This window comes from Rhagoletis zephyria, unplaced genomic scaffold, assembly GCF_001687245.7.
Source record: "Rhagoletis zephyria isolate East Lansing unplaced genomic scaffold, Rhagoletis_zephyria_1.1 Rzeph_scaffold_06657, whole genome shotgun sequence".
NCBI lineage: Eukaryota > Metazoa > Arthropoda > Insecta > Diptera > Tephritidae > Rhagoletis > Rhagoletis zephyria.
The window spans coordinates 7772-34779 of NW_016163740.1; the positions used below are offsets into that span (position 1 = coordinate 7772).

At 36.7% G+C, this 27008-nt stretch overlaps 1 protein-coding gene across 1 annotated transcript; it reads left to right on the forward strand.

Annotated features, from left to right (window-relative positions):
* Positions 1 to 1000: 1000 nt before the first annotated feature.
* On the forward strand, positions 1001 to 27003 carry LOC108373396 (uncharacterized; the record flags this gene model as incomplete). Its single annotated transcript, XM_017629268.1, is given in 10 exon segments — positions 1001 to 1841; positions 1922 to 3963; positions 3965 to 4073; positions 4147 to 4269; positions 4568 to 4648; positions 20741 to 23193; positions 23380 to 23515; positions 25004 to 25789; positions 26162 to 26491; positions 26678 to 27003. Coding segments are annotated over 10 exon segments (7227 nt in total), but the record flags the coding sequence as incomplete, so codon positions are not given.
* Positions 27004 to 27008: the final 5 nt, after the last annotated feature.

The following is a 27008-nucleotide window of genomic DNA, read 5'->3' on the forward strand; positions in this document are numbered from 1 at the left end:
AAATAGATAGGTATCACCATACGGGAGTCGGACGAAAGAAGTTTTAGCTTGCAAATATACTGAAGTGGGTCGCCTGTTTGTAGTAAAATTTAATTTAATTGAAATAATATTTGTGGCAAACGAAAGGTTTATGACATCGTATTTGTTATTTTATTACGATACGTAAATACATATATTGCCAATTAGTGTTTTGTTCTAATTACATTCCTTTTAAATAACTGTACTATTATTTTAACTTTAAAGTTTTAGGAATGTTTTATTTTCATTTATTTCTTGTTAAATATGTCGAATTTTTTCTCGTGGTCTGATACACATATTTCAGTTGCCTAATTCCTTTAATTGAATTGAATTAGATCTTTTAAACAGGTGGCAACCCTTTTACGAGTATTTTAGAAGTAAGAGATTTTGAAACCCATTTCGATTCATACCTATATTGTATTACCTAATTCTTTAAACTTATTAAATTTTAATGGAATTTGTAACAGATGGCAACCCTTTTCAAAAAATAAAGCTTTAGTGCACATATATGTACAGGTAAAGCCCTGTAATTTGACACATCACTTTTTGAAAATAGAACGAACTATAAGTAAATGCTACATGAACCCAAATTTTCAGATTTAAACTGGATTTACAGTGAAAGTATGAAAGCTATCTAAAAACAAATTGCAGTTTTGAATTCACCATCCTCAATTTCACTAAGAAACAAAATCCATATTAATACCTCCATAATAAACGGATAAAACGGAAGCCTTCTAAAATTCTAACGATTTAATATAAGAGTTCTTATCGGTGTCAAAACAATACGTTTCTTCACCTTGACGATTCGCTATCTTTAATAGGTTTCTCTACTTGTTGTCGAGTTATCGCAAAGTGATAATGAATTACATTTTTTCAAGAAGACATGTCTAATTAAAACCATCTTCCGTTTGTCGGAGATGGTACATCATACAAAAAACCGTAAAAATATATTTCTCTAAATAATTCTTTTTTTTTTTTATTTAGGGAGGTAATCCATGTGCCGTTTATGGCCAAGTTTGTAGTCTTCGCCAAGAAAGTGGAACCTTACGAAGCCCGCCTGCGAGTTTTCTGCATGACCGACGATCGCGAAGATAAGACACTCGAAAAGCAGGAAAGGTTTACAGAGGTTGCCAAGAGTCGTGACGTTGAAGTACTCGAAGGCAAACCACAATTTATTGAAATGGCTGGTAATTTAGTGCCAGTCACCAAATCTGGAGATCAACTGCAATTACAATTTAAAGCATTCCGTGAAAATCGTCTACCATTTACGGTACGTGTCAAGGACCAACACGCCGACATTGTGGGACGTACATTGTTTATGAAGGAGCCAAAAGTTGCAAAGGGCGAGCCACCGCAACATCCCATCTGTATTTTGAATATTGTATTACCCGAAATTGTCATACCGGATACAACTACCGAGTTCAGCGATAAGATCACCACAACCTATCGAAGCTCGCTGTTTAGTTTGAGCAAACATCAGAACGATCATTACATCGGCGATATACGTATTGTGGATTTGTCCAATTTACTAGGCAAGGATTGGATACAATTAGCCTCTGAAATCGGTATTAGTACGGAAGAGATTGATGAGATCATAAATCAAAATACTGATAGTATTGCGCGGCAGGCCCAAAGCATGATACGACTTTTCAAGGATAAACCAAATTACGATATACACGCCTTAGAAGTAGCGCTCAAAAATATTGGACGTGATGATATTATGAAAAAGTGCAAAAGTGGGCGGCTTTCACACTCTCGCGACTTTGACGAAACCGACATTATGAAGAATTCGGAATCGGTGGAGGAACTCGTGCGACAAGAGAGTAAGTGGAATGAAAAACAGAATTTAAGGAGTATTTCAATAGAAGTTGCTTACACGATTTATATTTTTTTGTATATGTAGGTAAACGAATTCAACAGATCCATGACCATGAGGAAGTCAAATACTCGGCGGAGGAAAAGGAAGTGGAAGAATCTGAATCAGATGAAGAAATCACGAAGCGCACTGTAGCCGAACGACGAGAGAAGATCGTTAAAAGACTCTCCATCGAACGGCAAATTCCAGCTTCATCGCAGAAAAAGGAAATTACACGCGAAATTTCCGAAATAAAACGTAAGAGCCTAATCGAGGACAAAAAGGCTATTCATGAGTCGGAAATTAATATGCAATTACCGACAGATAACATTGTTAAGTCCACTGTTGCTCCCGATCAAGTTATGAAAATGAAAATGGGTAAAATGGATACAGGGGAAATAAGCAAAAGTGATTTTGATAAGGAACTGACGCACAAATTAAAAACTTCTGGACGTAGCTCAGAAGAGGAAGATTCCACAACGGAATATAAGCAAATTCAGGATGATGAGAACTTAAAAATCGTACAAGATATTAGCGCTGTAGAGAAACCAAAGCACCTGCAAGAGTCGCCGATTACTTCGGAACAAGAAAAGGCAAAGCAAATGACTGAAGATTTTTTAAATGTAGAAAAGCAAACGCAACTTCCAGCAGATATTACCATCAGCGAGAAATTTGTTGAAGAAGTAAAGGAAAAAGAAATGAAAGGTGCGGAAACGGTAGAGAAATCGAGTCAGAAAATTGAGAAAATTATAACTGCTTTTGAGGGTGGAAAATATGAGGATGAACTGCAAAAGCTGCCGCCCAAAGAGAGTAAAACGTCCATAGTGAACCAGGAGAAGGGTAGCACAATTGAGGACAAAATTGCCGACTTCGAAGCTAGAGGTGTTACCTATGACATGATATCAGTGCTACCAAAAGATATAAAGAAACTCGGTGAGATGCCAACAGACGATGTGTATCAGGCAGGCGAAGAGCCTACTAAGTCGTTTGAGAAATCCATCACCGAAGACTTTCTTAGCATGGAGCAAAAATCTCAATTGCCTATCGCAACTGAAATAACTAAAAAAACTATTAGTGTCGATGAACCACTTCAGGAAACCACACGTCCAGTCGCTGAGAAAAGAACGTCTCTGGCCGAAAGGGTGCCAGAGCCAAAAGCGCGACTATCTACAGAAGTGCAGGCGGAGCCCGAAAGTGCCGAGGGAAAGAAGACTCTCGCAGAGCCAATACCTAAAGTCACAGAAATCACAAAGGAATTCGAAAAAGGTGGCGAAACCGTAACCACCGTAACTACCGAAACAAAGAAGCTGACGCATGAGTTCTTGAGCATGGAACAAAAGGCGCAGACGGAGGCGAAGAAAACAGTGAGTGAACTTGCAACAAGCACTGCGGAGGTAAGGGAAACGGCTGAAGAACTTTTTGAAACTACAACCGAATTGGAGGTGTCAGCGAAAGACGTCGAAATGGCAAAAATGCAAATGAAAGAAGTTACTAAAGATTTGGCTGCAGACCTTATAGAATCTAAAAAAGGACTAGAAGTAGATTCGAAGACTGAGTTGCGGACAGGAGTTTTAGAAAGCGCACGCGAGTTTGAGAGCGCCACAAAGACTGAAGTATTGAAGACCATAAAAGATTTGAAACAAACCGAGGATAACGTAGAAAGTAAAATAGTAGCTGACGTGTCTGAGACCACGAAAGACTTAAAAGAAGCTGCTAAGACTATAGGGGTTGCGAAGATAACGGCAACTGAAACTTTGAAGGAGACGACAGAGGTAACCAAGCAGGAAATAGACACACAAATTGAAAAAACTAAGAAAGTGTTAAGCAGTGTTGTGGATGTGACAAAAGAAACAGCAGGTCTATCTAAAACCGCGGCCGATGAAGTGAAAATCGATAAGACGGCTAAAGAAGAAAAAACTACAATTGAGACGATTTTTTCAACTCAGCAAGCACAAAAGTCAAGCGAAACGCTGCCTGCTGTTGAAACGAAAAAGCTAACAGCAGACTTCCTGACAATGGAACAACAAATGCAGTTGCCGACCTCCAAAGAACCAGCAGAAGAAGATCACAAACATGAACTCTTAAANTACAGCGAGCGACATTCCAGATTCACAGACCCCACCACCGACGCCAATCGAAATCAGAACTGATAGGCAAGACACAGTAGAAACATCGCCACGCAAAACTTCCGATGAGAAAAGTAAGTGAGCATTAGAGCTGTAAAAGTAACGAAAATTTGGATACCCGTATGTAATCGTTACTAATCCAATCAGCATCCGTATATTTCGTATCGTTACTTTACTCGTTACTTTTGATACAAGCACTTTTACCTCACACGAATTATCGCAACGAAATTCCTAGCGTCAGAAAGTGTTCGTTCCTACATATGCGTGCATGTACGTAAATACACACGCAACACATTTTAGTATCGATACGAACAACAGTTTCGTTCCCGCACAATATGTTGTGTTCAATTGATTCATGTTAGTGGTGCATATACGGCACATGTGAGTAACGAGAATATTATGTGAGTAACGATTCGGTACTTGGAATCAGGGGTTGTAGCCGTTACTCAGTAACGAATACATACACAGCTCTAGTGAGAATATTTTGTTTTACTTAGCTATTAAGAATTGTATTTGAATTTGTATATGCATGAGTAATTTAATGTCCTTCTTTTTTATTCATTGACAGGCCATCTAACTGATACTGTGATTACTTTACATAAGACCACAGAATCGACATTCGAACGTGTTTCGGGAATTTCGAAAATCGGTAAGCGCTTAACGAGCTCCTACTAAGTACATATAAATAATTCTTGTAAGATTACTATCATGTTTTTGTTGCCTTTTAGCATTGTATCAAGTAAAGAAAAATTAAATATTCGACCACCATTTTATTTTTGGTTTGTATGGCATTTTGTAGATTTGTTTTGTATTTATCGTAATCTTCTTATAATTAAAAGGATTTTTGTTATTGTTTTTACAATTTAATTTACTTAGGCTTTTTGTATGCAAACTCCATTCATATTCTAATGTAATCAGTTATATATATTTTATTTTTCTCTGTGTATATGAAAAGAAAAATTAAAGAAAAAACTACTCTGATTCAAAAATACCATGTAAAAATTAAAAATACTATAACCGGTTGCAATAAACAGAAGCTAATTGAATGAATTAGCGGCTGGTAGTACATATAATAGAAATTAGTTCGAATTCGAAAATTTACTTTCGAGTACGTTTATGAACTCTAATGTGGACAAAACATAAAAATAAATTTAATTCTTTATATGTATTTAAAGTTATTTTATTTTTTAAAAATACGGATATATTTAAAAGAAAACGGGATTTTTTCTACCACTTAACACACACATATAGTCTTTAGAAGACAGATAGAATTCGTTATATGTATGTATGTATGTATGTATGTAGTATGTAAATACTACNTTAGAAGACAGATAGAATTCGTTATATGTATGTATGTATGTATGTATGTATGTAGTATGTAAATACTATTTACAGTGGAAAAACTCTGCGTGGCTCTAAGCTTATACATATGTAGATCTGCCAAACCAGAAATTCTAATTTACTAATAATACTTCATACTGAGAAAGCTTTAGGTGCTGTTAAAAATTAAACTCGTTAAATTAAAGAAGTCTAAGTTATTAAATAGCCGGCGCACTTATTAAATATAGTTTGTCCACGTTTCTGAAAACTACCATTACAGGTTAATCAGGGGTAGTTTAGCCCCTTGTTAAAGCATTTTCAATAATATCTTCTGTTAGACTTAATGAAATATACGTATGTAGTCATAAGTGGTCGGTGCCACGACCGTTTTCCAAAATTCCCAGATGATCTTAGTTTTTTAGAGATTGTTGTGAGCATTAAATTTTAGTAAATTAGCGTCCCTAAATTTCGAAATATCGAACTTTCCGTATTTCTGAAATACACCGTTGTGTGAAAAATTTGCGTAATTTTAGTCCAAGTATAATAATTATACCTAGTTTGGTACAAATTGATAGAATCGTTACCGCAATACACATACGAGGTCAATTTTTTTTTAAATCGTTTTCCCTCAACATATTGTAAATATCAATTTTGAGTGCATAAGCTTCAGAAATTACTGATTTATCGCATGAGTGCGCGCGGGTATAATAAATGGGATACTTGAACAACGTGGCGTATGAGTAACTAAAACTTTACGTGTTGCCTGCATTTACTGGTGATTTTAAGGAATAGTGAATGGCCTGTTGATGTATGTATTTAAAATTTTTATATACTAAAAACCAAATTTCCAAGATTTTGCACTGAAGTGACAAACAAAAAAAACAAAAACAACGTGAATCAGCTGTTTCTCAAATTCTGGGCACGAAATGTGCTTGTTTGCGTTCCCGTACTTCTGGACTATGTTCCACTTTTGAGAGCAAACTTTTCGCTTATTCTCTAATTACCGGATCCGGTCCGGAGAACCTACTATGTAGTTATACGATTGGTGGAAACTTGGTGACAGTTGTAATTTCAAGGAAGTCTTTATTGATCCTGCAATACATGTATGAAATATTATCAGACTGATTCAACTTAATTTCCGATTCGCGAATTTAAGTCTACTTTTCTTTCTATAAAAGATTCTGTTACGAATTCCGTTTAAAAGTAAACATCCCTCGTCTTTTAAATCCACTACTGAGACATCTTATAATTTTAGGTGGATTACAAGTAAAGACAAATTTTTCGTTAAAACTAGTTCAAGTCAAGGGATTTTCCTGTCTTTTCATAACACTGCAGGGAAAATCTCAAGTTTTGAAATGATACAAAAAAGCGCAGAAATACATAAAATTAACTTTGAGTTTTGGATTACGAATCTGTATTCTGTTTTTATAGATCAGGCCATTTTCCCAAAACTTTTTGCATTTTTATGAAAACTAAATTTAAACTTTACCAGGGCAATAGTAAAAATAATGACAGATTTTTTGTAAATTTGTTTCATTTGTATAAAAGCCTGTTGCTTCACAAAAAAATTATTTTATAAACGAAGAAAATCGATGGATAAATAAAGTAGTGATTAGTCAAAGGAAAATGCCTAATTATTTTTCTTAATAAAATATGAGCAGAAAAGAACGTGACTCCTTTAATCTGATGTTGGAGAAGATAATAAGAGCTGCAGAACTGAACCGCTCAGGAACAATTTACTACAAGAGCGTGCAATTGCTGGCTTATGCCGATGACATCGACATCATCGGTAACAAAAACCGCGAAGTCTGTTCTGCCTTTTCCAAGTTGGATAGGGAAGCAAAGCAAATGGGTCTGGTGGTAAACGAGGACAAGACGAAGTATCTCCTGTCATCAAACAAACAGTCAGCACATTGGCGCCTTGGCACCCACGTCACTGTTGACAGTTACAATTTCGAGAAAGTAGAGAATTTCGTTTACTTGGGAACCAGCATGGACCAGCATTCTGCTTAATGGCGTATGAGTAACATTTTTCATGTTAAAGTTTGATTTTCTTTCCTAACCTAACCTGATCTATAAAATCGGCGTTTGGCGTTTTTTGTGTCATATTTAGCTGCGGGGTTTCACTAGCGACTTTGCCATGCTTATTGCTCTCATGCAATCATAATCGTCTTGTATGCGGTGAGACGTTAGGGGTGTTCTGCAACCCTTTTATTACCGGATGATCGATCTGCAAATATTATCCTGATAATGGTTGACTTTCAGAGACTCAGTGGATACAAATACTAACTAAATAATAATTTTGTTCTGTTGTAGAAACCTCTCCTTGCTACCCTGAACAGGGCCTCGTCTCATGGATGACACCTCAATATACCTTCCGTAACGCTCTGGCAAAAAATATGCCATAACTAAATAATAGGAAAATGTGACTGGCTCTCCTACTAAGTATTACTCATACGCCATATCGTACTCGCACATACTCGTACATGGCGTATGAGTAACATTTTCCATGTTAAAATTTACATTATTTTTTATTTGGTAGGGATAAAGATTTATAGATTGAAAGCATAGTAGGAAGAAAAAGAAGTCAGGGAATATTAATTCAGTATATCAACATAGTTCACAGAAGTAATGAAGAATTGCTGTTTTGTATGGATGAGGTTAGATAGGTATGCTTAGGAACTAAAAAGCCGTGATGTCTACGTGAATTGGTCGTATCAGTTTGGTCACAAAGAGTTTCTCGCTTCGTGCTGGTCGAAGATATTGCAACCCAGAATTTTATTTCTCCATGGAGTGATGTCATCGTACGTTCTGATACCATAGACTTAGCGTATGACGTTATTCAATTCCACCTCCATTTTATGTGCTGACGCTGAGTTAACTTTACTGTATGATATAATTCGGAATATGTATGTTCACTGGGATAAAATAAGCTGAATGGCTAGCTTAAGTCTCGTTTCTAAAGCCGTTTTGCAGGGAAAATTCGTAAGCTTTCAATTTATGACTACTTAATAAAGATTTAGCCAGGATTAAACTGAAAAAAGACGAAATGAGTAACTGTTAATAAGTAGTTAAACGAAACTCAGTCCACTGGTATAACTGAACAACGGCACAAAACGAAAAATGTCACCATAATTGTATGACAGTAGTAAGGGTTGCCTACTTCGATTTTCTGACAAAGGGCACAATTGCGTCCCAGGTCGGACTGGTAACAAGCCTCATATGTCGATTTCCCACACAAAAATATGGTTATTTATCAACCTAATCCGATATATAACTCAAAAACATGTAATTTTGAATTGTGGCGTTATTGATATGTGTGGGTTATAAAAAGTCGCTCATACGCCATGTATTTGAATAAACAGCAAATTAAGTTGAAGTAAAAAAAAAAAAACAATACGTATTTTGCAAGTTTCGAAATGAAATGCTATATATTTACAACAAATATTTGTTTTAAAGAAAAAGGGCATCAAAAGATGATACGAAAGTATGCGATAGCCAAAACTTTATAAATAATTTTATAGCAAAAAAAAAAGGCGAAATTAATAATTATGAAACTATGTCGCCGTACCACTGGGTTTAGGCAATTTACCAGATTTTGTGCCTAAAGGTCTGCTACACCAACACACACAGATGTGCCGAAAGCTGAATTTGTGACGAAGTCGTGTACACTTCTCAAATGCAACATTCCAGAACGTAATGCAGGAATAAGTAACCAAGTTTGAGGTACCCAAAACCATGTTCAACTTATTCGATTCGCTTGATGCATCACCCTTAAAAACTTTTCGGAAGCTTTCTTAAAGCCCAACTTCCTCAGTGCAAAGCATAAACTAAGACTTCAAGCCTCTTTAAGTGCGTGCTTTTTAGCTTCAAGGCTTAAAGATTAAATATGATTAACAAAACAGGAAGTCGCTACAATACTTTAAAACTCGAAACTGTATTATTATACTTAATCATTGCATTTCGAAATTTCAATTTCTAAAAATTACTTAGGTGATTTAGAAAATAAATTAATTTGATTAGGTGTCTAACCTGAAACGATTGGTAGTACCTACATATATCATGGCAGTACCCTGCAATATAAAGTAGAAATAAAAATTAAAGTACGAGCGAGAATGCTCTCAGTCATCAATGCATAACTAATTTGAACTAATGAACTAAAAATGTTCCTTACATGGTTTTTATATCGATTTGCTGAGAACTTAGGAATTCTTCGATTATTGTACATTGCTTTGTTTGAAATTTTGCATTGTCAAGGCTGTGAGGGCGTAGACACACAACTCGGTCAAAAAATGTAGACCATGGTATTTTGTTTCTATGAAAGAAGAAAAGCGAAAACGTTAATTCATTTATATATGTAGATAAATCAACCTATAAAAGGTGCAGCTATACATACATACATACATATAGAGGTCTTAAGTGCAAATATTATGTATGTAGATATACACATATAAAGAACTGTGCTACCCCCTGTGAGGAAACGTACTGGTGTCGAACTAGTTCGGTACCAGAGAATTTAGAACCATGACTAGTGTGCAGTAATTCTCTTTGCATGCTAGCAACTGCATACCTTTTTCTATAGTTCCTAACCAGTCCTAAATTCGACAGATGGGTTCTAGTTCGATCAGCATTCCTTTGTGCATAGTTCCGAACCAGTTCGCAAGTCGACAGGCGAAAAAAATATTTTTTCAAACAGAGTCTTTTTTGTTTTTTCCATGGTAGCGATTTTAAATTATTTTCAAAAAAATGTCTCTTTCAATTTGAAATCAAATTGGTTTGAATGAATGTAATTCAAACTGAGCACACTGAACTGAAAACACGTTTACATAACTTTGGATGTAGCTGAGTGTGCCGAGTGTGCTTTCTGCTATTGGTTAGATTCAAGAAGATTCCAAGATATTAAATTCGACAGATGTGATCTAGTTCCTTCTACATTCCATTTTCTACTATAGTTCAGAACCAGTTCTTAATTCGTTACCTTAGATATAGATTTCTAATGAAATTGTTTTTTTTTTTTTTACAAATAAAGTTGGTATAGTGCTTATCATAACTTTACGACACTCATATATTGACAAGATTTGACTATTTATTCTATAATTTTTTTTTGCATTTGATTTGTTTATAAAAGTATAGTTTATTCTTTAACAAAAACCGCATAGATCAAAGTTTCAATCCTTTAACCACTTAAAAAAGTCAACAAACTTTCGTAAAAATTTTGAGCTTTTTAATTTGATTTCTAAGTAATATTTTGAGTATGAAGTTTTGTAGCCCACTCAATTTTCGTATAATAAAGTGCTAATTTGAAGTAGCTGGAACTTACGGTTGGTTTTTGGATTTTTTTTCGAAGGTCTCCATATAAAAAAAAAATCGTCGAACATACTTCGTATGAAAAAAAACCTGAACATAGTCAACTAAAAAACCAAACATTGCCCAAATCTAACGGCAATTCCCAGCACCTTCAAATGTGCACTTTATTATACTAAAGTTGAATGGGCTACAAAACTGCATACTCAGAGTATTAAAAGTAAAAATCGAATTAAAATATTAGACATTTTTAAGAAACTTTAAAAGTTAAAGATTGAAACTTGGATCTATAGGGGTTTTTGTTAACGAATAAACTATACTTCTATAAAAGAATAATTGAAATTAAAACATAATGAAATAGACAGTCAAATCTTGTGAATATGTGTGAGTCATATAGTTATGATATGCTCTATAGTTCGGCCTTTTAGAAAACGATGCAATTCTAATTTTTCTAGCTTTTTGAATCAAAATAATTTTTTTTTTAAAAAGTGAACACCCCAGCAACTTTTCAAACTTATGCCATGTTCTGACCGATATCGAAAACATGTTTTCGTTGCTAAAACTGGTTTTCGACCTAAAACTTGTGTTTTCGTCCATGTAAAATCTGTCAAACGAAAAACAGTTTTCGCTGAAAACTACTTGAAAACTCACGTTCCACTCATTCCAATCGGTGTCTTCACTAGTTTTTTTTTTATTATTTATCGAAGTGGAAGTCATATTTTATAATTTTTAATACGCCATTTCGGATTTATTGTTAATTGGCTGGCCAAAGTACAATAAGAATGAAAGTAAGAGGTTGCTAATGAAAAGAAAATGAGGGAAAAGCATTTTGGTTTGGTTTTGGCGTAGCGAAACTGTAATCAGAGGATGTAAGAAATGTCAACGAAAACACTAACAGCCGGTGGTTCACACAGCCCACAATCCCAAAACTCGTTTTCAAAGTGTTTTCGTTGTCAGTCAGAACATGGTATTAGCTAGCGATATATGGTTTAAGAAAGTAAAATAAAATAGTTTTTTAAAAGTACCACATTTCGCTGCTTTTGAACTGGGATCTAGTTACGATTGGACAGGTTCATTTTTGGCGATATAGATCTAGTATGGAACTAGAAATTTGGTTCACTAATTCGGTGTTTTCCTGCAGGGCAAAGATACTCCCTCTTGGCTATGTACTTATATATACATACATATGTACATACATACATACATACATACATATAGGAGGCGTTAATCTTTTGAGCTACTAATCGGCAATGAACAGCAATGAAAGCGCGTAGACGTAGGCAGCAGTAAACGCATTCGTGTAAATAAGGTAACTCAATGCAGCCAAACATGCATACATACATACGTACACAGTAACTAGAACATACAGAGTACATAGAAGCCAGCTAGTTGAGCACTGCGTCTACAAGGTCTTGAACTGGGGGTGCTTGCGCAGCAATTCTTTTGCTAGTGGCGCAAGTGACACCCGACCGGCAGCACACCTACATACATACATACGAGTAACTAATTTAATTTAAACACACTTTTTGGTGTAAATATTTCACTTTCTTGTTAAATGTAATTGACAAGTCGTTTACAGTAAGGCTTTCGATTTTCGCGTGAACGTTTCTCACTTGCTGCGTTAGCGGTACGTTGTTGTCAAAATTTACATAAGAACATAAAAATACTTCTAACACATCGCATATATTTTAAACAAAAACAAACCAACAAAAAAATTACAACTTCTGACAAAACATCCAAAATAATTTTGAGTTATTTCCAATGTAGTTTTCATTTTAAAACCAAAGAGTTCGTATTCAATGTTTTAATATTTATTAAAAAAAACTAGTACAGCGTTATTTGTTGAATTGTAGTTTTTACAATTTGTACTTTTATTTAAAACAGCTTAAATGAGTAAAGTATATTTGTAAAGAAAATAAATAAATAAACAGAGAAAAATTTAATCGTACGGTAAGTTGACAATATGTCGGAGTCCCTGTGGTCTGATGTTACGAAGAAAAGTGAATATTTTTTCTTTTCAAATAAAAAACGGTGTGTATTGGTTTTACTTGGCTAAGTTTAGGCATATTTCGCTAACTAAGCATAGAAATAGATTTAAAACTATATTAAAAACAAAAATAAAGTTGTTAAACGTTTGCAATTTTAAATAAAAAAGCGTTGTAAAAAAGAATGAATATTGTTGAACAAACCAACTACTTCAAGCTAATTTATTCAATTTGGTCTAAAATATGTAAATGTTTGTGTAAATTAATAACTAGCCATGTATGAAATTAGCTAGCTATTGAAATTCTATTAACTCTACGATTGAGTGTACATTTTAATTATTTATGAACAGCAAAAAAATATAAGCTTCCTAAATTTGAAATGAAGTAAAAGTAGAAAAATAAAAAAAAAAGTATTAGAAAGCTAAAATGTATTGGATTGCCATGCTAATATTTTTAACGCGAAAACTTCAATAAGCTTTAAATTTCATAACAAAAACTTTAAAAATAAAAAGTGAGTAATTAAAAATATCAGTTGAAGGCAGCGAATACTTTATATAGGTACATACATGTATATTTACTGTTATAGTGCTATATAGCTCAGTATTATTTAATTGAGTACCGAGTGCATGGTGTATGGCTTCTTTCTAATGCTACAATGTACTCAATTTAAACTACCAACTGCCGAGTGGGAATAATGCCAAAAATTTTTGGTAGAAATATCCAAACACGATAGGTTAGGTTAGGTTGGAATAGGTAGAGAGAGTGATTGCCTCAACACTTTGGCCAAAGGTGTTTTCATATACAATGTGCTTTCTCCTTCGATGCACAGTATTTTATTCTGGTAAAAGGGGCCAAAATCAACGAGATGAGATAGCTAAATAAATGTAACGATTTTTTAAAGCTTTCAAGATGGAGAATTCAGTAAATACAGTGTTGTTGTATAAAATAGTTACCCCTATCTGTGAAATTACCTTCGAAAATAGAGAGATTTAAATTTTTTATTTTTTTTTTTACCTGAAACCAGTACGCAATGAACCTTTTATAAGTTTTAAACACATGTTTTGCTGTTCTTGCGTTAAGTAATTCATTCTCATGGTTGCAAGAACCTAAAAACGATTTTTTTTTTTTTTTAGAAAGTTCATTACAAGCTGTTTGTAGGTCAAAAAAGACAAGAAATCAAAAATTTTATGTTTGGAGGTCATTTGAAAGGTCTGATTGAATCAAAATTATCTTGACCTCAAAACAAAAAAAGTTTGATTTTTTTTTAACCTAAAAACAGCATGCAATGAACTTTTGAAAACAACAAAAAGCATTCAAAATGCGTTTTTGATTCTTTGATGAAGGAGCAACAAAAATATGTCTTCAAACTTTTTAAAAAGTTCATCGCATACTGGTTTCAATACAACAAAGAACAAATTTTAAACCTTACATTTCCGAAGGTCATTTTAAAAGTCAAGGTAATTCCTTTATCCAACACGACTATTTTTCCTGCATTCTGCAGCTCAAATGCTTTAAAATAAAATTAGACTTATTTCAGTATCTCTTCCCGTTTTTCAAGTATTTGATTTTTTATGCTTTTTTCCAAAATTTCACACTGTGCGCTGTTGTGACGCTCACTCGGGGTCAAAGCATTTCGTAAACTTCATTAACTTTAATAATGCGCATATGTTTGATTTCGTTATCTTCGCAAGGTTTTGTAGCGATAGGTCTTCCGAACGTATGTGGTCGTCTTCTGCTAAGTGCTGGGCAGTGGCAGGTAAGGTGCTGTACACTTTCCTATTCTCCTAATCTCAAAGCGTATGCGCCGATTAGAAGCGGCCTGTAAGAATTTGTATGATAATCGATACCTTGTTCCGTGTTAATCCCAAGATTACAGACGTCCGTCTTTTGTAGTAAGAGGACCACGTTAAGCCCGGCGGTTTCACAGAAGGGGAGCTTTCCCAAGCGGGACACGTTTGCTGCTTGTATGGTGCTGCCTCTAACATGTGGTTTAGAAATAGCCATTGGTATACCAACCATGTCTTTGCCTGGAAAGATCGAGGCTGTCGTACCATTTTTGGCCAATTGATCGGCTTTGCAGTGATCCTCACTATATCGGTAGCAGCCTACTTAGCCCTGCGAAGATCGGTGTTCAGTCACCCATATAAGTTGTATTCTATAATGTTGGGACATCTCGTTTAGAGCTCTGCAACTATCGCTACACTTTTCAGGGCTTGCTAAAGTGTTCTTACCAGGTGCCGATCTTTCCGACAATATTGGAGCCAACGATATACAAACATATTCATATCTATGTTAATAGCGTTGCATATGAGGCCTAGTGTTTCAGTTCTGTCGAGTTGGCATGGTAGCAGCTAAACCCGGTAATATAGCATATGAAGAGCAATACATAGCCAAACCCGTTAAATTTTATTATCACAACTATGCAGGTCTGCAGCTAAGCATTGTCTTTAAGGACAAATGAGGCAGCTTTTTCTCTTAGACGTCATTGAACCAGTTCAGTAAGTTGATATATTAACTATTCGCCGCCGATTTCGGTACGTGAGTTGATAGACCGCCTTAGCTTTCTTCAAGGTATTTCAGCAGGAGAATCCACTCTTTCGATTATTGCTTGCTCTCCGCTTCATTGTGGTAGACTCAAAATTCATTCATGTTTATAAAAACGGCGAAAACAATGCTAAACAGTCTCTCGAAATTGCTACATCATTGTATCCAAAATCAAAAGTACTGAGGCATGAGATATGCTTACGGGTTCTCCAATCTTATACAATTTTCATCTGCGATGGACCAATACCAATCATTTATTTATTTATTTATTGTCGTTTGAGATTCGCTCACCAGAAGCTCCTGGCAGCATACCATGGATTTATAAAACTAGCCTGAAATGGGATCACTTTATAAAAGAGATAACCGTTTTGTAATAAGAATTTGGGCGACGATATGTAGCGGGGTTTTCACATACTACATTGGGTGAATGTCGAAGTTTTTCGTGTCTTTGTCACCTTAACTAAGTTAACTACATCAATAGCATTTATTACGCATATCTTTATTTTGTGTAATGCTTTGTTTTCTTCAAAGAATAGTGCTTGTTGACCACGCGATTTTTTTTTATTTATATTTTTTATTAAAAATGCTCTCGATGGTCTGCTTTTAACGACTGTCAAACACATCAAGTGATGCTACTTCCTCAATATTTAACATTGGTCTTAATAATCAATTTTTCTCTATGAGCATGGGATTGAGTTTAACTACTCTACCATGAATTCGTAACCTTAACTTAGGGTAGACAATAAAGCATGGCAATCAAAACATTTCAGCTTCCGCCACGTTAAAGTTCTATTATGGTTATTTTAAAAGCTCTAAAAGACACTCATACAATGAAGCTCGCCATTTTGTTTTAATATAAAATTTGTGAACTTTTTACTGACTAACCAAATATATCCCAATTTTTCGACATGAGAAGGTGATTAACATAATATGGATTCAAGCCTATATTATTCAATACAATAATTTATTCAAGACTTTAATATAAATTAAATATGTATTTATATATGTGGGTATTAGGGGAGTTACTCGATTTTTCCAAACCGGTTTTCAGCGGTTTTATGGACATCTATAGGCGTTTTTTGAAATCGTGATAAACAGAATTTTTTTATTTTTATTTTTTTTTCATACAAATCTTGAGCTCTCAATAAAAGTTTTGAGTTTTTAAAAATTTTCAAAGCTTCCAACTTAAGGGAAATCCCATAAATAGTTTAAAAATTATATCCTAGGTTATTTAGGGATGAACAGTACATCATATTTGATTCCAATAGATAAATGTTTCACGCTTAAACATTTTCTACGTGTTTAGCCGAGTTTCTACACCAATTTGTCTTCGGCTTCTTGATGGTGTGACACAAATGGAGAGATCTACACTGTAACTCTCCCTCCGAAAATCTTTTTTTATGCCAGAAGTACACTCGGCGGTTTTCCATTTTCTTCAGAGGGGTGGTAGGTATTTGAAAAAACTGCAGTTGCTGGGATCAGAAATAGAACTATGGGCCTGCCAAGTGGCAGTAGACACATCTAAGCACTACTAGGCTACGGCACGGTGGCAAGAACGCTACGCAAATCCGAAAAAGTCAGAAAAAATGCAATAATTTAAAGTTAAAATAAGATTAATCTATAATTTTCCACTGCTTTTTATTTGTTCCACTTTTGAGCTTGCTTTGTTCTTTTCTAAATAAAAGCAGTATTTTTTATTAACAGTCTAATTATAATTTTTAGTCATGGTATTGATGCTACATTCATTGCAATAGGATTTGTTTGCACCGCTCGGGAGAATGTCAAAATTTTGAGCGCAAATATTCTTCAAGGGCTGTATAAAATATTTTATAGCATAGTTACATATGTCAACTGATTTGAAAGAGTCAAAGTGTGTGATTCGAATTCGCGTTCTTGTAGCAAGTATTCGTTTTCACAGCCTTTATACGATTAATGTGAGCACAATGTTAGGCTTAGTTTAAGTAATTTTAGGTGGGACAGAATAATATCTGTGAGCCACCTTTGCATCCTTAATTTGAGTTGGATTTAGAGCTCCTCGCAGAATCCACGAAGCTTCCATTAAGCTTCGATTCATCATTTGCGGGAATATATCAGGAACGAAGTAGAAGCATCCAAGACGCCGAGCTAATAAAGCATCCTGTTCGACTGAGCCTAAAAGGAGCCTGTGTTTCATATTGGATTTCTGGGAAGTACCGCAATGATTCCAGTACGCGCAGTCCATTATATACGCGCTAGCTGCCTAGCTGATGTGACTTTTCCACCGGGATACACCCCCAGCTGAGGGACACATAAAACATTTTAGACTTCCCTCTGTTATCATAGAGCCAAACCACTACTTTAAGAGGGAGCCCTGCTCTCTTACCAATGGCTCCCCTGTAGAAGTAATAAAACGCAACTTTTGCCTATTTCATTGTTGAGAGCTTTTTATTTNAGAGGGAGCCCTGCTCTCTTACCAATGGCTCCCCTGTAGAAGTAATAAAATGCAACTTTTGCCTATTTCATTGTTGAGAGCTTTTTATTTGGTTAGGTTAGGTTAGGTTATTCTGAATGGCTGACTGCCCCACATAGAGCAATAGCTCCCTAGATAGAGGTTTAGTTAAGTATATTCGAAGTATACATCATTTCGGATGCCAACGCTTTTTGAGAATTTCAATACTTTTTTATTATTAAGCTTTGAAGCTCCAAAATATTTCAAAGGTGTTTTTGATACAGCAGGACAAAGGCATAGGATGTGTTCTAGAGTCTTCCTTGTTCCCGTCCCATGCATTTCCTGCAAACTTCAATGACAGCTATCCCCATTCCGTTTGCGTGCGCTGCCAACATGCTATGTCCTATTAGGATCCCTACCATTATTTTCTAGTCTCTTCGTGCCAGCGATAGTACAAACCGGGTTTGTGTCCTGATTTCTAGTCTGCACATAAGTTTAGAGATTTTTCATTTGTTTAGCGTATTCCATCTCGATATAGTCTGCTTTTTCACGCTCTGGTCTATTTCGTTATAAAGTTTTTTTAGAGGTTTTGTAACGTTATTCTCTTGTTATAGAATCAAGTGGATTCCGCTCTTGGCAATCTTATCTACAATTTCGTTACCTGTAATACCCTTTGTGGCCGGGGACCCAATAAATATGCAGTCGGCTTTTTGCTGCCGCCCTATTTATGGCCTCCCTGCTTTTAAGGGCAATTTGTGACTTAAATTGGTATGAGCTCACAGCCTTATCATAGCTGCTTGAATATCTACGCATGTATATGTTAACTTTAGAGTTATTCCCAGTAATTGAGTAGGCTAGCTCAGCCGCTTGGAATATACTGCAGCGATCCGGCAGCTTGATGGGCTGAAGAACATTATGTTCTGAGCAGTACGCTCCCGCTCCTACACCAACATTAATTTTTGAGCCGTCTGGGAAGAAGTTTAATGTATTTCTATTCGAAATCAGGCCTAAATATTTGACGCTAACAGAAAGCTCAAGACGATCATCTTCAAGCGAGGGAAGAATCGCGTTCAGATTTTTTTTAGATTTTTTTTTTTGTAAGCAAATGCTTCCTTCAAACCCAATCGCCACTGTATAGTAGATGGCTTTTCGTTACGCCCTCTTAATGCAATATAAAGATGCTGAGTTTTAGATAGACGTTTTCGAGGAATCCCGTGTTTTATTTTCAGCACAATTAGCCTCTTTAGCATCTTAAGCCAACACGAAGAGAGACTAGGTTAGGCTAGGTTACATACAATGTGAAGACACATGAGTGAGATCTAAGAGTACATCTCCACAACAAGGTTTTTCTGGCGTTTGGCGCTTTTCAGGCTTTAAGCTACACAATTCAGCTATTGCTGGAAGCCCGAAAAGCGCTGAACGTCTGAAAAAATTGTTGTGGAGTTGTACTTTAAGAGCTTAGATCCTTTCGATTCGCTAACTATTTATTGGAACATCTTAACGAAGCGCTGCTGATCACTTCTCTGTATCTACGAGAGATACGTGCTACTGCTTACAAAAAAAAAGAGCAAAGTATTGACCTGAAATATTTGGCTGGGTTGTAAAGTGAAAAGTTCACAGAAGCATAAAAAAATTTAAAATCAAATTTAGATAAGTTTAAGTTATTCTTTTCAACTTAAATTTTTTATCTACGGGTATACGCATACACTCTCAGCCGTATTCTAACAAAGCCTTAGCGCATCACTGCTGTGATTTCTATTGCGCCTCAAAATTTGCTGCTGGAACAAATATGCCGCAACAACACAAATTTTTAAGGACTTAAAATCGCATTTTTGTGACACATTTTTCGGCGCACTAGAAATCACAACAATGATGAGCTAAGTTTAGTGACTGTGTTAGAATAGAGGGGTCTATATGAGTTTTTAACCTTTGATTTGTTATAGCTTCGGATTTTTGTTAAAGCATTTAGGTTCAATAGTGCTGTTATCACGAATACTTTGAATAGATGTAAATTCTTTTGTGTAATATGTTAGACTTTTCAGTTGTTTAGTGTACTGCGCTACAAAAAAAAGAAAACAAAAATATTATCATTTACATATTAATGCAATATAAGTATGTACTCATCTCTTACGCGGTTTTTGGTTTATTCATTAAATGTAAAAATTTAACAAAAGAAAAATGCACTTGCTTTATTTTCAAACACAAAACTAAATTAATTATGCTTTTGAAATAAATTTGGCAATGCAGCGGCTGTATGTATATCTATCAATTAACGTGAACATTACTGTATATTTATATAGAAATATGCGTATGTTATATGAAGTCGTGGTTGGAGAAGCTACTTTTCAAACACACTCGCGTTTCTTGTTTATTTTTATTTTTATTTTTTTTTGTATATTTGTACACTCAATTGCAATTACATAGCTGATTCATATTTAAAAATGCAAACGTTCTAGTAGACTACATAATGTGAAAATGAATTAATTATTTTTAAGTAATCGTAATCGAAGAAAATCAACGTACCAACGACACACCAGCTGCATATAATCCACGACCTCGTATAGCATATTGTGTCCTGCATATGTATGTACACATAATCACAACATATCGTTTTAATATGCATACTTACTTACTATAAATACATATGTATGTACCAAAAATGGCAATGCGCAGCTTTAAAGAATTTCAGTTGGTGGCTAGCTGGTCGTATCATTGTAATTTTATTCTTTTGTTGCTTCCCACACCTTACTATACATACATACATATGTACATACATGCGTACATCTGTAGCACATGCAACTCGTGGTGCCAACATATTTACTCGTTAATAAAATTTATCATACATATAAATCAAATGAACACCCCACTCACTCTTAATTATGTGCATGTTGTCAACATCTTACTAAGCCTAATAATATACCAACTGACCTGATTTCTAAGTCCTTGATCATGGTTATATCCATCAGTGTTAATTGTACTTGTTATTTTACATCGTATATTCCTCCTCCTCCTCCTTTAAACTGCTTATGGTCTGGAAATGCAACTGAAAATACAAACATACAAATTTACATATAAAAACATACTAACGAATAACAATATGATATATGATATATTATATATGCTTGCTTGAATGAATGAATGATATAAAATATAACAACAGAGCACTTCAGCATTCAAAATGTTAATTCGAGTAGCTTTGCCAAGATTACTGAAGCTGAAAAGTTGCCCGAAACGAAGAATAAATCAGACGAAGAAGCAGCGTATCTTAGAGACACTACCTCATTTCCAGAAATGAGTGGTGGTAGTCAAATTAAGACAACTATTACAACAGCTGTAACGAGAACAGACATGGCACACAAGCACGATACTGCATGGGATAAGCCGGCCAAAAGAGTTGAACCTATGCCAGATGAAAAACATGAAAAATTAGAAACGGCAACTGAAGTGACTAAAGTATCCAGATTTGATGACAAATCGAATTTGGATCAGCTAAAGGGTCGTGTTGATGTTAAGCGTAAAATTCTAGAGCTGGAAACTAGTAAATATAGCGAGCCAGCAGCAGCTATAGACAGGCAAAAGTCTCTTACTGATATGGCAGAAAAATTGCCAGCTGTTAGGGAGGTGGTGAAGGACTTCGAAGGCAAGATGCATGACTATAATGTGGAAACAGTGCCATTCAAAGTGAGACCACGCGCGTCCTCAGCGGCTAAAGTGGATGAAAATACCCTAGAGAAGCAAATTTTAACAGAAGCTGATCTAGCGCTGGAGCAGCTTGTGTCGCATGAGCCACCGGCTGAAGAAGTAAAATTGTCGCCAATTCAGGCTATCGAGGCTAGATTGAGTGATGACGATGTGCCGAAAGAGGAAGTGTGTGAAAAGGTGTGCTTGAAGCGCAAAATGTTTGAAGTGGCTAGGGATGAAGTTAATAATTTGATGCAGGAGCAAGATCTTGACACAATCCCAATTACAGCGAAGGTAAAAGATATAGCGCAAGTACTTGATAGTGTCGAAGGAGGTTCTGATAGAGTTAGGGCAGAGGAGATGATTATTGACGCAAGTGATTTCAGGGAAACTAGTGAGTTACCGGCTGCTGAAAGTGCGATTGCCGAAAGTTTACCAAATGTTAAGGATGTTGTTAAAACATTTGAGCAGCGTGCAGCATTGTCTTCGACCGAAAGCCCGCCGTTCCCAGTAAGGAAACACGTTGTACGCGAAATGACAGCAGCAGATATTACGAAATTAGATAGTTATGTTCTTAGTGAAACTGATGAGTTCTTACAAAGCGTAGATGGCTCCGAGCCACCAGCGTATGAGGGAAAATTTACACGAGTCGAGGCAGATATAATCAAAGAGAAAAGCAAATTTAATTTCGTAGATGAGGCTGCAAGTGAAACTGTAAGCAAATCTGTTGAAAATATTGAAGAATATATCCAAAAAGATGCTAAACATTTCCCATTAAAAGAGCAGATAATAGACAATAAGGGTCAATTAGATACTAAGGTCCCAGTTCAATTTAAGATAGATGAAAGTCTTCAGTATTTAGAACAAAAAGGCACTACAACAATATGTGATAGAAAAGAAATTCCAAGTGAAGAAAAAATTGTGATAGACAATTTAAGCTTCCCAATGATAGACAGAGAAAGGATTGGCTCAGCTGTACAGCAGAGTACAAATACTAGTGTGAATGTGTTTAGCGAGTTTAGGGATAAAATGCATGAAACTGAAAATTACGAACGCAAATTGGAAATATGTATAGAAAAGGAGAAGCACAAAACTGAAAGTTCAGAAAGAACTTTGCACACAAAAACTTCCGATACACTCACAAAAACTTTTCCAATAACTACTACTAAAACAACTAGTGAACAAACGGAAATTAAGAATGAAGCTGACGGGACGTCTTCTAAAGAAAACAAGGATTTTGTAATGCAGCAGGAAGAAAATCGTATTTACACCGACAAAATAGAACTAAAAAGCGCAGATTCAACAAATGAAACTGGACAGTCCATATACGCAAAACATTCCGAGTTCAGCGTACCACTCGTGCCTTTACAAAAATCGACCACAACTGATCAGAGCAAAACAGAAAAAGTGTACCCAATAGACAGTTTTAACGTTCCCCTAACTCCACTACAAAAAGACTGCATAAAAGCATTAAAAGAATCTTCAGAAAAGTCCATAGAAGAACAATATATTTATACCCAATACAAAACAGAAATCTCAAGTTCTAAAGTAACAGCACTGAAAGTCACCGAGAACAAACATATTTCCGAAGTTGCAACTGAAGAAACAATCACTCAGAGAATTTCGCAACTAGACGAAACCCCCAAACTTCCACTTCACGTAACCACCGTTGAGAGAAACACTGATTTCAAACCAGGTCTGCCCTTAGTTCCATTGGCTGCCAAACCAGATGAAAAAGGTGCTAAGGCTGTAGAACCGATTTCGAAACCAGACGACAAACCCAAATCTCCACTTGACGTAACGAAGACTATTGCACAAACGTACTCTTCTGATGAATCTCACGAAGAATTCGACAAACCTAAAATGGCTGATGTCAAACCAGGTGTGCCCCTGGTTCCATTGGCTGCCAAACCAGAAGACAAAGGTGCTAAGGTTGCAGAACCGATTTCAAAACCAGTCGACATACCCAAATCTCCACTTGACGTAACGAAGCCTTTTCCACAAACGTACTCTTCTGATGAATCTGACGCAGAATTCGACCAACGAAAAATGGCTCATGTCAAACCAGGAGTACCCTTGGTTCCATTGGCTACCAAACCAGAAGACAAAGGCGCTAAGGCTGTAGAACCGATTTCCAAACCAGACGACAAACGCAAATCTCCACTTGACGTAACGAAGCCTATTACACAAACGTACTCTTCTGGTGAATCTGATGAAGAGTTCGACAAACCTAAAATGGCTGATGTCAAACCAGGTGTGCCCTTGGTTCCATTGGCTGTCAAGCCTGAAGGAAAAGATGCTACGCCCATCGAACTGATTTCAAAAACAGACGAGAAACCAAAATATCCAATTGACGTAACAAAGCCTATTCTACAAACGTACTCTTCTGATGAACCTGACGAAGAGTTCGTTAAACCTAAAATGGCTGATGTCAAACCAGTTGTGCCTTTGACCCCTTTGACTGTAAAACCAGAAGACCAAGGTGCTAAGGTTGTAGAAATGGTTTCGAAATCAGTCGACAAACCCAAATCTCCACTTGACGTAACGAAGCCTATTCCACAAACGTACTCTTCTGATGAATCTGAGGAAGAATTCGACCAACCTAAAATGGCTGATGTCAAACCAGGTGTGCCCTTGGTTCCATTGGCTGCCAAACCAGAAGATAAAGGTGCTAAGGCTGTAGAACAGATTTCGAAACAAGACGACAAACCCAAATCTCCACTTGACGTAACGAACCTTATTCTACAAACGTACTCTTCTGATGAATCTGACGAAGAATTCGACCAACCTAAAATGGCTGATGTCAAACTAGGTGTGCCCTTGGTTCCATTGGCTGCCAAACCAGAAGACAAAGGTGCTAAGGCTGTAGAACCGATTTCGAAACCAGACGACAAACCCATATCTCTACTTGACATAACGAAGCCTATCCCACAAACGTTCTCTTCTGATGAATCTGACGAAGAATTCGACCAACCTAAAATGGCTGATGTCAAATCAGGTTTGTCCTTGGTTCCATTGGCTGCCAAACCGGAAGACAAAAGTGCTAAGGCTGTAGAACCGATTTCGAAACCAGACGACAAACCCATATCTCTACTTGACATAACGAAGCCTATCCCACAAACGTTCTCTTCTGATGAATCTGACGAAGAATTCGACCAACCTAAAATGGCTGATGTCAAATCAGGTTTGTCCTTGGTTCCATTGGCTGCCAAACCGGAAGACAAAAGTGCTAAGGCTGTAGAACCGATTTCGAAACCAGACGACAAACCCATATCTCTACTTGACATAACGAAGCCTATCCCACAAACGTTCTCTTCTGATGAATCTGACGAAGAATTCGACCAACCTAAAATGGCTGATGTCAAATCAGGTTTGTCCTTGGTTCCATTGGCTGCCAAACCGGAAGACAAAAGTGCTAAGGCTGTAGAACCGATTTCGAAACCAGACGACAAACCCAAATCTCCACTTGGCGTAACGAAGCCTATTCCACAAACATACTCTTCTGATGAATCTGATGAAGAGTTCGACAAATCTAAAATGGCTGATGTCGAACCAGGTGTACCCTTGGTTCCATTGGCTGCCAAACCGGAAGACAAAAGTGCTAAGGCTGTAGAACCGATTTCGAAACCAGACGACAAACCCAAATCTCCACTTGGCGTAACGAAGCCTATTCCACAAACATACTCTTCTGATGAATCTGATGAAGAGTTCGACAAATCTAAAATGGCTGATGTCGAACCAGGTGTACCCTTGGTTCCATTGGCTGCCAAACCAGAAGACAAAGGTGTTAAGCTTATAGAACCGATTTCAAGACCAGACGACAAACCCAAATCACCACTTGACGTAACGAAGCCTATTCCACAACCGTACTCTTCTGATGAATCTGATGAAGAGTTCGACAAATCTAAAATGGCTGATGTCGAACCAGGTGTACCCTTGGTTCCATTGGCTGCCAAACCAGAAGACAAAGGTGTTAAGCTTATAGAACCGATTTCAAGACCAGACGACAAACCCAAATCACCACTTGACGTAACGAAGCCTATTCCACAACCGTACTCTTCTGATGAATCTGATGAAGAGTTCGACAAACCTAAAATGGCTGATGTCAAACCAGGTGTACCCTTGGTTCCATTGGCCGCCAAACCAGAAGACAAAAGTTTTAAGCCTATAACACCAATTTCAAAACCAGACGACAAACACATATCTCCACTTGACGTAACGAAGCCTATTCCACAACCGTACTCTTCTGATGAATCTGATGAAGAGTTCGACAAACCTAAAATGGCTGATGTCAAACCAGGTGTACCCTTGGTTCCATTGGCCGCCAAACCAGAAGACAAAAGTTTTAAGCCTATAACACCAATTTCAAAACCAGACGACAAACACATATCTCCACTTGACGTAACGAAGCCTATTCCACAACCGTACTCTTCTGATGAATCTGATGAAGAGTTCGACAAACCTAAAATGGCTGATGTCAAACCAGGTGTACCCTTGGTTCCATTGGCCGCCAAACCAGAAGACAAAAGTTTTAAGCCTATAACACCAATTTCAAAACCAGACGACAAACACATATCTCCACTTGACGTAACGAAGCCTATTGCACAAACGTACTCTTCTGATGGATCTGATGAAGAATTCGACCAACGTAAAATGGCTGATGTCAAACCAGGTGTGCCCTTGGTTGAATTGGCTGCCAAACGAGAAGACAAAGGGGCTAAGGCTGTAGAACCGATTTCGAAACCAGACGACAAACCCAAATCTCCACTTGACGTAACGAAGCCTATTCCACAAACGTACTCTTCTGATGAATCTGACGAAGAATTCGACCAACGTAAAATGGCTGATGTCAAACCAGGTGTGCCCTTGGTTGAATTGGCTGCCAAACGAGAAGACAAAGGTGCTAAGGCTGTAGAACCGATTTCGAAACCAGACGACAAACCCAAATCTCCACTTGACGTAACGAAGCCTATTCCACAAACGTACTTTTCTGATGAATCTGACGAAGAATTCGACCAACCTAAAATATTTGATGTCAAACCAGGTGTGCCCTTGGTCCCATTGGCTGCCAAACCAGAAGAAAAAGGTGCTAAGGCTGTAGAACCGATTTCAAAACCAGACGACAAACCAAAATCTCCGCTTGATGTAACGAAGCCTATTCCACAAACGTACTCTTCTGATGAATCTGACGAAGAATTCGACCAACCTAAAATAGTTGATGTCAAACCAGGTGTGCCCTTGGTTCCATTCGCTGCCAAACCAGAAGACAAATTGGTTAAGCCTATAGAACCGATTTTGAAACCAGACGACAAACCAAAATCTCCTCTTGACGTAGCGAAGCCAATTCCACAAACGTACTCTTCTGATGAATCTGATGAAGAGTTCTGCAAACCTAAAATGGCTGATGTCCAACTAGGTGTACCCTTGGTTCCATTGGCTGCCAAACCAGAAGACAAAGGTGTTAAGCCTATAGAACCAATTTCAAAACCAGACGACAAACCAAAATCTCCACTTGACGTAACGAAGCCTATTCCACAAACGTACTCTTCTGATGAATCTGATGAAGAGTTCGACAAACCTAAAATGGCTGATGTCAAACCAGGTGTACCCTTGGTTCCATTTGCTGCCAAACCAGAAGACAAAGGTGTTAAGCCTATAGAACCAATTTCAAAACCAGACGACAAACCAAAATCTCCACTTGACGTAACGAAGCCTATTCCACAAACGTACTCTTCTGATGAATCTGA